At 44.3% G+C, this 15655-nt stretch overlaps 1 protein-coding gene across 3 annotated transcripts; it reads right to left on the reverse strand.

The window, feature by feature from the left end:
- Positions 1–1124: 1124 nt before the first annotated feature.
- On the reverse strand, positions 1125–14849 carry STX12 (syntaxin 12). 3 transcript variants are annotated; one of them, XM_027666511.1, is made up of 9 exons: positions 14702–14849; positions 11325–11394; positions 9443–9542; positions 7570–7707; positions 6697–6740; positions 4712–4817; positions 4184–4256; positions 3939–4021; positions 1125–2565 (listed from the first exon to the last, which is right to left on the reverse strand). In XM_027666511.1, the coding sequence occupies exons 1-9, from the start codon at positions 14808–14810 to the stop codon at positions 2476–2478; spliced, it is 813 nt and encodes a 270-aa protein (XP_027522312.1). In that variant the 5' UTR covers positions 14811–14849; the 3' UTR covers positions 1125–2475. The 3 variants fall into 3 exon arrangements, with proteins under 3 accessions (XP_027522312.1, XP_027522310.1, XP_027522311.1); XM_027666509.1 differs by having other exon boundaries at positions 1125–2568; XM_027666510.1 differs by lacking the exon at positions 14702–14849 and adding an exon at positions 12452–12575 and having other exon boundaries at positions 1125–2568.
- Between the last annotated feature and the right edge of the window lie 806 nt (positions 14850–15655).

Below are 15655 nucleotides of genomic sequence, written 5' to 3' on the forward strand. Positions count from 1 at the left end.
GAGCCGGGGCAGTGCCGGGGACAGGGACAGGGACAGGGACAGAGCTGAGCCGGGGCAATGCCGGGGACAGGGACAGGGACAGAGCTGAGCCGGGGCAGTGCCGGGGACAGGGACAGGGACAGGGACAGAGCGGAGCCGGGGCAGTGCCGGGGACAGGGACAGGGACAGAGCGGAGCCGGGGCAGTGCCAGGGACAGGGACAGAGCTAAGCCGGGGCAGTGCTGGCGACAGGGAAGGGAGAGAGCTGAGACGGGCCACGTAAAAGCCTCCTCTCTCCGGGAGGCCGGAGCTGGCGCGGGGCTGGCGCTCAGAGCCCGAACACCCACCACGGGCACCAAGGAACGCCCATCCCTGCCCGGTGCCCCGGATCGGCGGAACACCCGTGTCCGAGCCGGGCACACCGCACTGCAGCCCCAGCCGGGGGGTGCCGATGGTGAGTTTTCACACCCAGGAACCTCAGTCAAGACTGTTACAAATGGCTCTGCAGCAGTTGCGCTGCTCCGATCAATGATGTGCAGAGAGAGGAGGCAGTTCAGGCAGTTACAGCAACTCCGAGCCCAGAAACCTGGACCAGTGTCCTCAATTCCAGTTTCCGGAGGATTAAAACAGGCTAGAGGAAGGATGGAGCCTACAAATAATGCACCAATGCTCCCTTTTGGGCTTGGTGAGGAGGAAAGTGCTCTCATTCTGACACAGCAGTGTGACACCCAAAGGACTCTGCCCTGCAGCAGGCAGGCACAGACCAGCAGGTTCCACCCTTTTCGAGGAATACTTTAAAAAAGGAGCAGAACGACACACAGTTCCCTTGCTTTAAAGTCAGATTTTACTGTACAGGCTCAGCAAAGGTTCCAAGTTTTAGCAACAGGCAAATAGTCAAAGCTGACCCAACACTGCTCTGGGGCATGAGATTAATTTTTCTGGGATCAGCTACTGTACAGGACTTTGCACAGGAGTATTGTGTGTGTCCTGTGAAAGGAATTACGTGTTTTCACCTACAAATCAGGACCACTGAACTAAAGCTACAGAAGACACTACTGTGCTGATGTAAAGTTTTCTACTTTGCTTACAGAGGGAACTGCAAACACATCTGTGCCAGTGTAAGTGCAAGAGAAAGGAGCTCTGACAGAGGCTTTTAAAAAGTGTTTATTGATGATTATTAGACGGAATGATGGCGCAATAGTGCAAACCACTGTGCAATTGGGAGAACACTCCCTTCCCAGCTTTCACATTTACTTTATTATAGAGAAGACATGGAATAAAGATAAATACAAAATGGGTCAGTATGCTGCATTTACCACACTCCCTTGGGCTTTGGACAGATTATGGTTCCCTCAGTGCATGTCAGTTCAGAGTTACACAAAATGGGGAGTGGCTGCTGTGTTCTGCCCAGCTCTCTGAGCTGGAATGAGCAATCTTTTCATTTGCACACATATCCTCAGTCTGAAAATCCCAGCACTTCACTCAGCCAGTTTCTGCATTTTCTGTTTCATAAAGAATGGAAAATACCAGATGATCACAAGCCACACATAATATTTACTAACACACTACAAGTGAGCATCAAAAGTACTACAGAAGCAAGATTTCTGCTAACACTCATCTATCTTGCTAGCTTGTAAACTTAGGTGCCCACTTCCTCATCTTTGTGTGATTTTCTTCCTGAAAGCTTCTAAAAACAACTGGGAGTAGCAGCTAAACTTCGTATACCTAGTGCTTGACAGTCAGCATTGGAAGAGATTTATTTGTCCGCTAATAAACAACCAGATAGTTTGTGTAAGGAAGTTGCATTGTTAGACTGTAAGTCAAAGAACATTCTGTCCTCAAATGATGCATTTTGGGAAAAACTAACCTGCAACCACACCTAAAAAAATTAAACAACACAGTTACAAGTCTCAAGGCTAAACTGACCAGCACGCAGTGGTTCCAACCATCATCCACACATACTCTCCTTGCCTCTTGAATCTGTATCATCACCTTTCTCTTCAAGAGAATCTAGAACCACAGCCACTTGGAGACAATAAAACCACGGGGCAGATACTGGAGACTTTAGAAACTGCTGGATTTATGTAATGTGACTTGGTGGTGTGCTGTCTTTGAATGTCATTCTCATTCCAGTCCAACAAAGTTACCTACACATACAAAATGTTAAAGTTGTGCCACTTGTCAAAAACAAGACATCTCCAATTATTGACCACACTTCAGCCTACAGTTGGGACAGGGAATAATACATTACAGAAAGCAAAACCACAAGGTTTTAGTTACATAAAACAATATAATTTGTATATAAACTGATAAATACCGTCTCCATGGTTCACTAATTCCAAATACTAGTTATCTGCACATTAGTTGCTAATATCTATTACTAGAAGTAGCTCCAGCTCGTGCTTTCAGGGTGGTCAATTCATCTCCGAGACTAGTCAGCTTGTTTGCTCTGAGAGAAAGAAATCTCAGCAGTGAGACTGGGTTCCATGGGAAGATTTCATTTGGTTGCCCACCAGATAATCACTCCTATGATTAGACAGGCCACAGCAAGGCCCAACAACAGGATACAGATCTTCTTACGGGATTTCTTCTAATAAGAGAAGAAAAAAAAGCCACTGACACCAGGAACAGTTGACAAGAGCTAAAAACAAGACCACCATTCTGGTTACTGACTTTGGTGAACCAGAGCACTTGACACCCACAGTTACTCGAGAGAAGTAACCAATGTAGTCTGAACACTTTTACATGTTCCTTAAACTGCATGATTCTACAGATGAATGTTTTTAGTTTTAGAAGTGCAATGGTCAAATTGATGCAGTTAAGTCAAAATGTGACAGGTTTTGCTTCTCTTAAGGAAAATACAAGCCTCAGAGAAAGCCAAACCTTTCTAGCTATTTAGATTTTTCAGGTAAGCCTAATCAAACTCCCAAGTAGTTCTCTGATACAATCTCCACTTGGCCACTTAGGCTTGGTGTTGCATTTCTACAGTTTCAATGATTTCATGTACAGTTATTGTACTTGGATTTGGCAGCATTGCTCACTTCATTCATCACAGGAAACTACAGTCAATCCACATACACCAAATATTTTTAACTTGGTATCTAAGGATATGAAGGTAGTTCCATATAACCACTTCCTTCTCCGTCCAGAAAAAACACATCCAAAACATGTCCAATAGCTCTCAAACTTAAATTTATAAACACCTTAAAACTTCGTAAAGGAAGCCATGGAGAGAGACAATACTATTAAATGCTGCCAGATGGTAAAAGATACTTTTCTTCCTTACATTTAACAGCGCTGGAGTTTTATTGCTTTCCAGTACCTCCCACTTAACAGCTAGGAAGAGTCCAATATTATCTTGTGTGGAATTCTGAAGTCCCAGCAGTGACTAAGCAGAACCCTTAGTCCCTCACAGAACCTGGACCTACAGGGACAAGGGTGATGAAGGGAACCTACAGAAAACATTGACTGTAACCCAACAATGAGAGCCACTGCGAGAGACCTGGTGGGACAGGGAGGACAGACTATGGGAGAGAAACTCAGCAGAGGGAAAGGAGTGCTGCAAATCCTAGTCACCAGAAGTTTCCCAAGTCTGGGCATGGATTTTTGTATGTCAGTGTCTTGGCTGATATGTTTACAAGTTGGATACAACATAAGAATTTGTTCTTGTTTGTTCTGCTAACTCCTAAGAACAACAAAGACAGGTAAACACACTTGCAGAGTACATTTATATGAAGGGTCAGACTGTCTCCTCTGAAGTAGAAGGTGAATTTCAATACTGTGTTTTTGACTCAAATGCTTTATACATTCTTTGCAGCCAATTTTGAATGAGTGCCAGCTTGCACAAGCTGGTTTTAATAACTAGTTTGGTGTGCTGCAGGCCTCAGTATGTGTCTTGTTCTGCCTGTTCCATTATTGCTCAACTATACACTGACAATAAAACAAGCACACAGAATTTACCTGATAATAGGCAGCTCTCTGTAACTGCTCACTGGCTCTTTCCACATGAACTTCTGCACTTTCCACATTTGCCTCTATGCTATCTATGGAAAAAACACGAGAACTCACTGTAAAATATTTCAGAGCTTCAGTGTTTAAAAATTCCAGAAATACAATACTTTTAATGCAAAATACTGTAAAATTTGAACACATAAGCAAAACTTGTAAGTGAACTAAGAAGAAACTTATTATCCAAAGGCACTTACCAATCATATCTCCTTGGTCATGAATCATCATGGCTAAATCCTTAAATATCTGATTGACATCCAAAATGTCTGCCTGAAGACAACAGTTTAACAAGTTACAGAAAACACTGGGTACAGTTTTTCTAATCCTCACTCAGTACCTCTTTTGACCATTGTTCAAAAGCTCACAATAGACACCAGCATTCACTGACTGAGGTGCCTTGAAGTTACTCTCTGCGCAACTTGGGATTAACACAATACTCCCGCTACTGAATATTTGTTTCACGCCACTAGCAATTAACCCAGTATGGAACAGAGATGAACACCGCAACATGAGTTGCTCTGGCCATCTCTGAAGGACCACCAGTCAACACTGAAGGTAAATATACCCCTTCGACAGGAGCAGCGAGATTGATCTTGGCAACAATCCTCTCTACAAGGAACTCTGTTCCTCCACATTCAGCTCTCCTCAGCCCATCCCATTAGTTAGCACTGCACCCCTTTGATTTATCTCCCAATACTGTTAACTGTGCAGGAGCTACTGGTCACCTCTAATTGCCTGATTGCAGTTTCTCTTTCTTTAATGAGTTCAAGGTCCTGTTCAGTTATTGCCACATCTTCTTCCTGAGACTGCATTTGATTCCAATCTTCACCACTGCAAAAGAGGGGGGAACAAAGTATGACTCTCTCTCTGACTATAGGTACTTCCACGCTGCATTTGTAGCAAAGCAGCAGTGAGTTAAAGAGTTTCCTACAGAACAACCCCCAGGGTTCTTGGCCCTTGCATTGTGCACAGGGACAGGACTAAATTGTGACAATGGTCACAAATTGGAACAATTGAAAAAAGGGACAGATCAGGCAAAGTGAAGAAACTTGAAAGCAGTTACATAGAATGCTCTGTTCTAGGATGTGACAGTTATCTACAGCATTAGAGAAGAAACCTGCTTATTTCAGTTCTGCTTTTCTTTTTTAATACTTGTACCTTCCTTCCTTCTTACCATCCCCCCAAAAGGAAGAAATCAGGGTAAATGGTTTGGTAGAGAGCAGCCTGCAAGCACATTATCAGAACAAAATGACACCTGACAAACATCTGACAAAGATTCTTGCTTGCTATCTGGCATTGGGGATAAGATTTAAGTGTTTTAGTATTTTAATTCATTAGTCTAGTAAGAACTTCAAATTAAATTACACACCAAAAGAGATGTTAAAAACCAAGGAACTCTGCATCCCAGTCTACCTCTCTCCTGATGAGCTGGTTCTTCAAACTGCTGCAGAAGTTACACCAATTATAGTGGAGCCAGCACCTATAACACAAGGCCATCTCTATGTTCAGCTTAGAAAGTTCTTCAAGGGCAACATCTCCATCTTTTCAACAGAGAAGTGTGCCAGGAAGCGCTACACCATTCCAGTGTTTGGAATACAACACTAAATAGTAAGTTTTAAAGCCTCAAAGTGCCTAAAGAAATGAAGATAAACTACATGAGTAGGTCATATAACTGACCACTTCAGCAATTCAACTCTGATGTGACTGTAGGGTTTGCAGATCTTTAAAGCAGAAGTTTCTGGCACGTAGCACACAGGAACAGCTTTGAATGTGGAATAGCTGCTGAGTGCCACCATCTCTCACTGAGCTAAGGGGCTCTGCATGAACAGGTACCTCTCTGGATCCCACTGCTTCAGCGTGCAAGGCCTTCAAACTCATCCCAGCACCTGCATAACTGAACAGCCTGGGGCTTCACCCCTGCCCCGTGTGAAAGCCCAGGGCTAAGGAAGGGATGCACAACAGGCAGCTGAGCAGATGAAGGGCAGTTTGCAGGGAGAGGATGTATAGCTGAGACAGGCAAGCAAAGTCTCTTGATTCAGAAAGTGGAAGGATTTACACAGATAGGGCCAACAGATTCCAGCCCAGCTGACACAGTAACCACAGACACTTCTGAAGGCTCCCTGGTTCTCTTTGCCACACTGGAGAGTTGATGTAACATTTTGCAAAGCTATCTACCACGCAGGCACAATGTTACTGCAGAAGCAATACAACTGTCTGACAGGTGACAGTAATGCTGTCTTGTTGTGCATGTTCTAGGATTAGATTGTCAGTGCATAATGTTCCAGGGCTTCTGAATTTTAGGCAACCTAATCTGCTACTCTGCAATAGCTCCAACTGGGCTGCTGGAGAACACTCAAACCCATGAAATAAATATGCTGCTCTCTGTGGAAAGAGTCACAGTGACTGAAATCCTCTCTGCTAATCTTTTGCTTACAGGCCAGAAAACCAGGAGCTCCAGCTGCCACATCCTAAGGACAGTACAATGCCCCTCAGGGTAGTAATCACACTATCTATATTTAAGAAAGATAAAATACTGTAATATGCAGTTAATTTTCTACATTGTATATTACATGTGGTGTAATAATTGTTTTTCAACTCTTTTTGCTTTGCATTCAGCCAGCAGAGTCTGGTCCGAGTTACAATAACAGATCTTACCATAAAAACTTTAGCTATATGTAGTGAAAACCTCAAGAGTACAAGAAGTTATTACCTATCAAATGAAACAAGCTGTTCTTCTCTGAACCGCTCATCAGCCTGGAAGAGATAAATGAGTCATTAGTCTCATAGACTACCAGGACCACTCACAAAATCACCAGCAGCATCTTGAAGACCAAAGCACATACTGTTCAGAGAGTTCTTGGAGAATTCCACTGTCACTGCAGATTTAACTTTCAGATTTAGCTTTCAGATTTAACTCAAGTTAACTGAATGATCAAAACCAGCCAGTCCATGTCCTTGGATCAGCTGTCAATGTTTGTCACTTCCTTTCCCAACACAAAGCAAAAAATTTAGAGCATAATCCAACAGATAAATGTGTTCCCTTGCAGACATTAAGAATGCAGAGCTAACACAAAGCCCTGAGGCAAGGGGAGGGAAATGCCTTCACTGGCCTCTTTATTACGAATTCTTAGTAGCCAAAGGGGTGGTCAAAACATAACAGGGAAAAGGTTTGAACACACATTGGAGATATTAGCAGGACAGAAGCTATAAGAATATAAAGCACCATAGTGTGACATTTAAGATGTAATTTAAGGTGTGGTAAGCTTCCATTTTAACTCTTAAATTTTACAGCCTAGGGCTGACAGCAAGTGGAGAGCAGCCTGCAATACTTTCCTATTCACTGTATTTTGACTCCCCATCTCATCCTCCACAACACTTGCAACTACCAGGATTCCTTCCCTCCTCTACATGGACAAGGAGCACACTGAAATGAGAGATTACTTAAAACAGTTGGAATGGCAAAACTAATACACCAAGGGCTCAGCTGCACTCAGTGAGGTGTCAGTAGACAGACAGGAGGTTGGAAGGCAAGTACAAGATCTCCTGGAAGACTCATTGTTCCAAAATTCCCATGAATACTTACAGAGATCCGGGAGCCAGCTCTTGCCCTTGCCACAGTCTCCTTTTCCTTCTCTGACACTCGCCTCTGCACTGCCTGGAAGTTATTTAAGGCCGCGGAGAAGTCATTCATCAATCGTTCTTTCTGAAGCCTCTGCTGGCGCTGAGGAATTGAAACACAAACAAGTGTTCAGACATTCCCATTCATTATAAAGTGACTGTCAGGCTCTCAAAAAACCACCATAACAATAACAATGAATACTGGCATTCATTGATCTTTTGGTTCCAACAGTCTGAGGCACTGGAGAGAACAAAAAGTCCACCAAGTTTTAATTCCTTATCACAAATGCTCCATGCCTTGCCCACTGCAGGACAGTTTTGTGCAACAAAGTTCTCCAATTTCAATCTAGCTTCAAGTCTGGAGTAGAGGTCTTCTACACCAGTACTTTTATTCAAATCACATTCCAATAATCCACCACATTTAATTATGTGCATTTTGGTTATCTACAACTCTTTTAGCCTCCATTCCTCTACTCAGCCAACTTCATAGTACTTCTTACCACACTAATGACTTCTTACCAGAACTAATGACAACACCCATTGCTCCAGTCTCCTAAGCTGTCTCTCCCAGCCATGCCACACTAGAAGCCTGTTGTTATTAGATCAGATAACATCCTTACTCCTGATAACCATTTCAGTTTATCTTTTCTCCAAATACATTAGTTGCAAGAGTGCTTTTCATCCTCAGTTTACAGTGTCAACTTATTTAGCTTCCACAGAACATGTCCTTGGAGTTTGTGACATCCCAGAGATGGGAAACAAGTAGTTGTGAAAAAGGACACTCAACACTAGGTCAGTTCTCATGTTTTCTGATAGAAAGATTTGCAACAGCTGGCTCAAACTGTGGGCTTTCCAGGACTGTAATCCTGCAATGAGCTTGTATCAGTTCAACACTCATTTCAAGGAAATAAATCTCTTCAATTACATTTTTTTCTGTAATAAGCCACTACAGCATCCTCATAATACACTACAGCTTCCATCTGAGCCCTTCTGCCAGAGCAGTCCCTGAGTGTGCTGTGCTCCAGCTCCTGCAGATTTTGACTGAATTTTCCCTGGGCTGCATTCAGTGACATGCACATAACAGGATTTTGTTCACCACAGGAAGATTAACAGAAAAATATTTGCTGAACAAACCAGCAAAACACAGCCATGCTTCCAACTAGCATATAAACCTTTAAACACAGAAACAGACCAAAACAACATCTGCTGACCCACATCCCCAGATCATCCCACAACAGCATCACAAAAACACGTGGTGGTGGATTAACACGAACAGCACAGGACTGTCCCTTCCCTTTCCCATAGGGAGGGGGAACTCCAACTACTATTTGGTAAGAGATAAAATCATAACCTTTGCCTTGCTATATTTTGCTTTATTCAAATATGAGCAAGGTGAGTCAGCTTCTCCCCTTCCCCCACTAATAAATCACATGCAAGGGAAAGCTTTCTGGCATGATCCATCTCATACTGACAGGCAGTTTGCTCTGAGTTCTTATCCTAAAACACTGCCTTGTACCACCAGGGACTTTGTAAACAAGATTATTTTTCAGAAATTTACTCAGAAAACCAGAATTGCATACTAAGCTCTCCCTGAACATTTAGGGTCTCTTATTCTCATGTAAGAAAGTTTAATACTTATTTGCCCCTGGGAAACAGTGTCATATAAGCAACCAGGATGCAGCCAGTTTAATGAGTTTCCCTACTTCACCAACATCCTTCATTCCAAAAGGCTGCTGTCTCTTCAGCTGTGCCAGTTTAGGCTTTGGGAGGTTGTGGTCCATGCTAATTTCATTAAATGATTGATCTAGAAGTATGTCCAGAAAATTCTGCCTGCCTACCTGTTCAGAAGCAGATAGGGGAAGTGGCAAAGACCCCAACTCCTTGAGATATTCATTGGTCTCTTTGGCAAGGCGGTTTGCAGAGTGCTGCAGCTGTTGCCTGAAACAAAAGTTCAAAAGCACTCACACAAGGTCTACCTAAAAAACAGTCTCTGAGCATTTTAGCATCCAAAATGATGACTAAATAGGGGTTCTGAGATCACAGAGCTTTACAGTAGGTGTTTTTCCAACCTAAAGGATCAGAGATGTATGTTTAGTTTTTAATATCAACTTGACTCTGAACTACATTTTTTAAAAATATTCAAATAATTTCTGTGCTCCCTGCTAACTAGTATAATTCAGTAGTTTTAAAAATACATTTTTCTCCAATGGCATAAGAAAGAAACAACTTTATTCAGTGAACATAATCCCTCTACAAGGGTGAATTCTTTGTAGTACCAATTAGCAATTAACTGTTTACTTGACAACCACCAACTCTATGGTTAAATATATATTTGATAAAAGTACAGGGACTCTGAAATATTAAATTCTTCCTTCTTGTGAAAAATAATGGTCAGAAAGAGGAATGATACGTCATCTACTTAAGGAACTGCAAGGCTTTCCCTTGAGCCTTTATGTTTTCCAACAACGTTATAATTTGAAGTTTATTTTTGCAAAGTGCCTAATACTAATACATAAAAACTACACTGTAAGCCAGGATGACACAAAATACTAAAACAAGAAACGATTTCTTTTGCATTCAATGGGTACAAGATGCTGAAGTGAAAGTCACATACTCAGCCAGTAGATATGTAAATGGAGGCATTCAGGCTCCATTATTGTCCAAGTTGTATATGTGAGCTGAATAAACCATCCCTGTATTTTGGTAGTAAGTTTGTATGGCAGCTGACAATTGTGGGGTGCAGCCACTCTGACCTCAAAGAGGAGAGATTATGCCACTTCTACAGTGACATCAAATGGAAAAGCATTTGTTTGGTCACCAGTGATTAGTTCTTTAATCTACTGATTAAATAGAGATTGAGTCAACTGAGAAGCTCAAGGAAGCAAATCCCTTTCTCTCCTAACTGGGTTCCGATCTCATCCTTCAAACATGGGGTATGTAGCTTCCACCACAAGTCATGAACTTATCCAAAAAATCAGCTATTATAAAAACCAGGAAAGTTGTACATTCAGAGATTCAAGGTACAGTCGCATGAAAAAAGAAGAGAAGAACTGACTTCCAAGTTTTCTTTGATGACCCTCTGGAAATGATTCTTTTTATAACTTGCTATTTATGCTTTATGAATTTGTGAAAGATGCGCAGACACAGAGAGTCCCTGTTCAGTCAGTTTGGACGACAGCTGTTTAAACATCTTCTACTTCTTCCCCAAATGGCATATTATTCCTCTGAAATTACATGTGACATTTTGGCTGCCATACAGGGTTGCTAATCTTTCTACTGCCTAAATCCATCTGTACTACAAGCTACTCTTTCACCATAATTATGGGGATTCATTGGTCTCATGTGAGGACCAAGTACCTACTATGGCATTCATTTCTTCTAAACCACAAGTGAAGCTACTGTGGCTACTCCTCAGAGGACAGCCAATGCTAATGCATGGCTGGGGTACTACTACTTTTTAAATAAACTATAGAAAAGCTACATAGAAGAACAATATAGAACCCTACCTATCCAGCAGTTTTGAATGGCTTCGCCCGAGTCCTGCAGAAACACTTTAATTTGTCCAGTAAACTACTTAATGCAGCTACTCATTTTGGGTTTGAAGGACTGTAGTAAATATATTTCATAAAGCATTTCCCCACAGCAAGTAACCCAGTCCTCTAAGAATCCAGGGAGAAATCAAAGAGGACCTATACCGATGTTTGCTCATTTAATACTTACAAGTTCTCCTGAAGTTTGCTGGAATCCTGCTTTGTTCCCAGCTGGCTCATCAAATTCTTTATCTGAGCAGCTGAAGATAAAGAGATCACAAGATGAGTCAGTAAGACAAGTTCTAATGTATTTATTCCGTCTTGAATGTATTCTTTTAGCTTTAAAAGGATTTATTTCAATGTTTGTCTTAACTGAAGCTAGTAAGACAACACATACATTTTTTGCTTTAAATATATACAAATATCTTAAAAGTTAATGCCAAGAGGATGGGGCCCAACTCTTCCCAGTGATGCCCAGTGACAGGACACAGAGCAACAGGCACAACTGAAACATAGGAAGTTCCATCTAAACATGAGGAAAAATTCCTTAGCTGTGAGGGTGTCAGAGCCCTGGAACAGGCTGCCCAGAGAGGCTGTGGAATCTTCTTCCCTGGAGATATTCAAACCCTGCCTGGACACCATCCTGCACAACCTGCTCTGGGGGAACCTGCATTAGCAGGGGTTGGACCAGATGAACTCCAGAGGTTCCTTCCAACCCCAGCTGTTCTGGGATTCTGTGAAATGCAAATGTATATTAAACATCCCTACCCAGACATGATTCAGCCTAACAAACTTTCAGACAAGAAAGTGGTAGTGAGGCACAGATACCCTGACAACAAGTCTGTGGAGCTAAAACGTTGTGCTCTCCTCTTCCTCAACCTTTCTCAACTACTTCTATCAGCCTTGCTATTTCTGTATTTTAGGCTATCATTGCTGCAGAACAGCTTCACTATGCTACATTGCCACTTTTACATATTTTTAAGTTACTTAAATTACTACAACTCTGTTAAAAAAAAAAAAAAAAAAAGAAAAAACCAATGACCGAGGATTGCTATCAGTTTCAAAAAACACCCAACCAAACTTGAATTTTTCTACTCATGATAGCCCAAACCTTTCACAATACTGGCACAAACAATCTTTCAAGAACAGCCCATAGCAATGTGCACTTCACAGTTGGCCTTCCTCAGTATGAAATCATTTTGCAGTGCAAGTTCAAGACCTCCTTCTTCCCATCTCCTGTGTTTTTCACTGTTTTCCTTGTGTAGGCATTAGTGACCATGAAACCACACAACGAATCACATCAAACCATTAACTTACCTAAAAGACAAGTACCATTTTCTCTCCCCACTCCCTCTACCTTAGAATACTTTTTTGACAGATCAAGAAGCTGATCCACTTTATTCTGCAGCAGCACAGTTTTTATCATTACTGAAGTGCTTGGCTCAGCACTTACAAGAGCAGCACAAAGATTGATCAGCTCAAATCGATCATGAAATCATATGTTATCACATCACCACTGAGAGGCAAGACCAAGGAGGGTCACCCTAATATAGTTCCATAGGCAGCTGAACTGAATTACCCTGTGAGTTTAACAAGAGCTTCTTCCAATTCAGTGAAATCCTCCTGTATAACTTGGGCTTTCAGCCTGGAGCCTCTGCACTGGATTAAATGTGTTGCTGGAGAAACATCAGATCCCTACAATGGCCACTTCTTTTCAAGTGATGTCCAACAGCTTATAAGAAGGGCAGCTCAGCTAAGGCTGCAGTATGAGCTAATCAGTAATAAGCCAGTAATTAGGTTTTGCATCCACTGAGGGTATTCTCACTGAGAATTCCAGACTTCTATTAGGTCATACAATGAGGAGCTGGCAACTTCTTTTACTCTGAGCTTGGCTTCCAGCAAGCAAGACTGCACATATTTCACAGCTCTGTCAGACACAGGAAGGTCAGAAAAATTCCTAGTCAGGTTGGTGACAAACGGCACAGGGACTGCACTGTGTATGCGGATGTCGAGGACTTGGCAAATGGCATTTGTGCCACAATGCCCAGACACCCTGGGACTTATTTTTCTCCACTGGGGGAGATTCTTGCACGGTCCCATTTCCAGGCCAGGCAATGTGCTGTTTGTCCTGCCCTGAGCCAGGTTCAGCAGTTTGCTTTGCTTGGTTTATCTCAGCCAACAGCAACACACAGTCTATAAAAAAATGAGAGGAAAGTGTCTGAGAAACCATAGGAAGGGGCTGGAGCTCTTTATTCTTTGGATAGTGGGTATGCACCAACACAGAGAACCCCCTCAGCCAACAGTTTTCAGTCACCAAAATCTTTTAATTCCATGTACTCACTATCAAACAATTAAGATTACTTAAAACACTTCAATCTCTGCCCTAGCTGCAGGACTCTTACATTATCTGAGCAAGCAATAGTTTTGCCAACTCAGGCCACCAGTTTTCTGTACATTTTGTGTGAAATGCTCATTCTACAGAGATTTTCCAAAGGAGTGTATAATACTCAGCTGTGCCTACTGTTTGCTCTTTTCCTTAGGGAATGAAAGGAGAAATGAGGACAGCCTTAAGGCTTCAATGTATCTTTTTCTCCTAGGCCTGAATGGAAAGCTTTTACATTATGTGTAAAGAAGTTAACTACTGTAACATTAAGTCAGATGTTCCGTGAGTTCCCACCCACCTCGATAAAACTGTAAGGCTATTTGTTTCATTTGAGATGGGCAGTGCATGGAGATAGGATGGCTGCGGGTCATAAGACAGCAAAGCCTGCCCTATGAGAGAGAAGCTGAGCTGCTTAGAACAGGAGGCTCACTGAAGTCCCATGGAAAGGAGAAAGAGTGTGAAGAAGAAGAAAAAAAAACGGAATAAAAAAAAGGAAAAAAACCTAGACAAGCTGTGTTATTTGGTGAGATTTGAAGCAGTTCAGCTATGCCTACACCAAGAGGAAATGAACAGGACTGACCAAAGCAGTTTCAGCGACATTAATAGCTTTGTACAATCAGAGAATTCACCAACTCTCCGAGGAACCAAAATGTTCCACTGACCTTGCCCCTAAAAACTCGCATGGCTACTTGAACAATTAATCCCCTTTTCAGTAAAGGCTGTATCCTTTGGAAGGCTCATACCAAAGACTCTTTCGGAAGTGACTCCTTTAACAAGCAGCATCTCGGCGGTCAGCACCGAGATTTCTACGATTAGCTCACAATTCCGATAACTTTCTCTAATGACAACCACGCGACCAAGAAACAGCCACGCCACGTCCCCGGGGACACCATTCCGGGGAGCGGGACCCTGGCACAGCAGCTGCTCCGGGCGCGGCGGCTCCTCGGGCTCCCGCTGCCCCGGGGGCCCCTCCCCGGGGCCGGCCAGCTGTCGGTGCCACTCGGTGACAGGGGCACAGACCCCACCGAGAGGAGGGCTGGGGAACACCCGGAGGGAGCCGGGCCCCAGCTGGGCCCGTCCGGGGTCCGCCCGCCCCGGGCACCCCCGCCCGGCACCGCCCAAGGAGGCTCTGCCGCCCCGGCTCCCGCACCGCCCCCGGCCCCGCCCGGCCCCGCCGCACTCACTGTACTGCGCGATGCGCTGCACGTTGCCGCTGCATGTCTGGATGATGCCGCCGAAGTCCCGCGGCGGGGCGGGCGCGGGACCCCGCGGGTCCAGCGGCCCGAACGACATGGCCGGGCCGGGCCGAGCGAGCGCGGCCGCCGCGCCGCGCACAGCGACCGCCCCGCGCCTGCGCCGCCGCCGCGCCTGCGCCCTCAGGGGAGCGGGGAGAGCCCGCCCGGGCTGAGAGGAGGGGAGGGGAGGAAAGGGAAGGAGGAAGGAAAGAGGGGAGGAGAGAAGGGGAGAGGAAGGGGGAGGGGTGTGAGGGACGGGGTGGCAGAGCCATCGAATCACCGGGAGTGGAGGAGACCTTAGGGATCATCTAGTCCCGCTGCCTGCCCAGCGCTACCGCTGTAACCCCTGAAGCACCGCACCGCGTCACCCAGCGCTTCGTGAACACCTCGAAGGACGGTGACTTCACCACCTCCCCGGGCAGACCCTGCCAACGCCTGACCACCCCAACAGTGACAACATTTTTGTAATACCTGAGTCTCCCCTGTCTTAGCTTGGGGCCATTTCGTCTGGTGCTCTCACCGCGGGCACGGCAGAAGAGACCGGCCCGCACCTCACTCACCGCAGGGTGCTGTGGAGAGCGATGAGATGCCCCCTGAGCCTCCTCTTCTCCGGAAAACAAACTCAGCTCCCTCAGCTGTTCCTCATAAGACATGTTTTTCTAGACCTTTCGCGATCCTTGTTGCCTTTCCCTGGACATGCTTCAGCCGCTCAGTGTCCCTTTTGCAGTGAGGGGCCCAGAACCGAGCGCAGTGCTCGAGGTGCCTCAGGAGTGCCCAGAACAGGGGATCAATCACTATGTCCTGCTGCCACACCATTCTCAGTACAGGCCAAATCAGCCCAGCCCAGGATGAGGGCTGGTGTGGCAGCCAGTAACAATGCTTTCAAATAATGCTTTCAAATCA

The sequence above is a fragment of the Corapipo altera genome, unplaced genomic scaffold (assembly GCF_003945725.1).
Source record: "Corapipo altera isolate COAL_440 unplaced genomic scaffold, ASM394572v1 92, whole genome shotgun sequence".
In the NCBI taxonomy this organism is placed as follows: Eukaryota; Metazoa; Chordata; class Aves; order Passeriformes; family Pipridae; genus Corapipo; species Corapipo altera.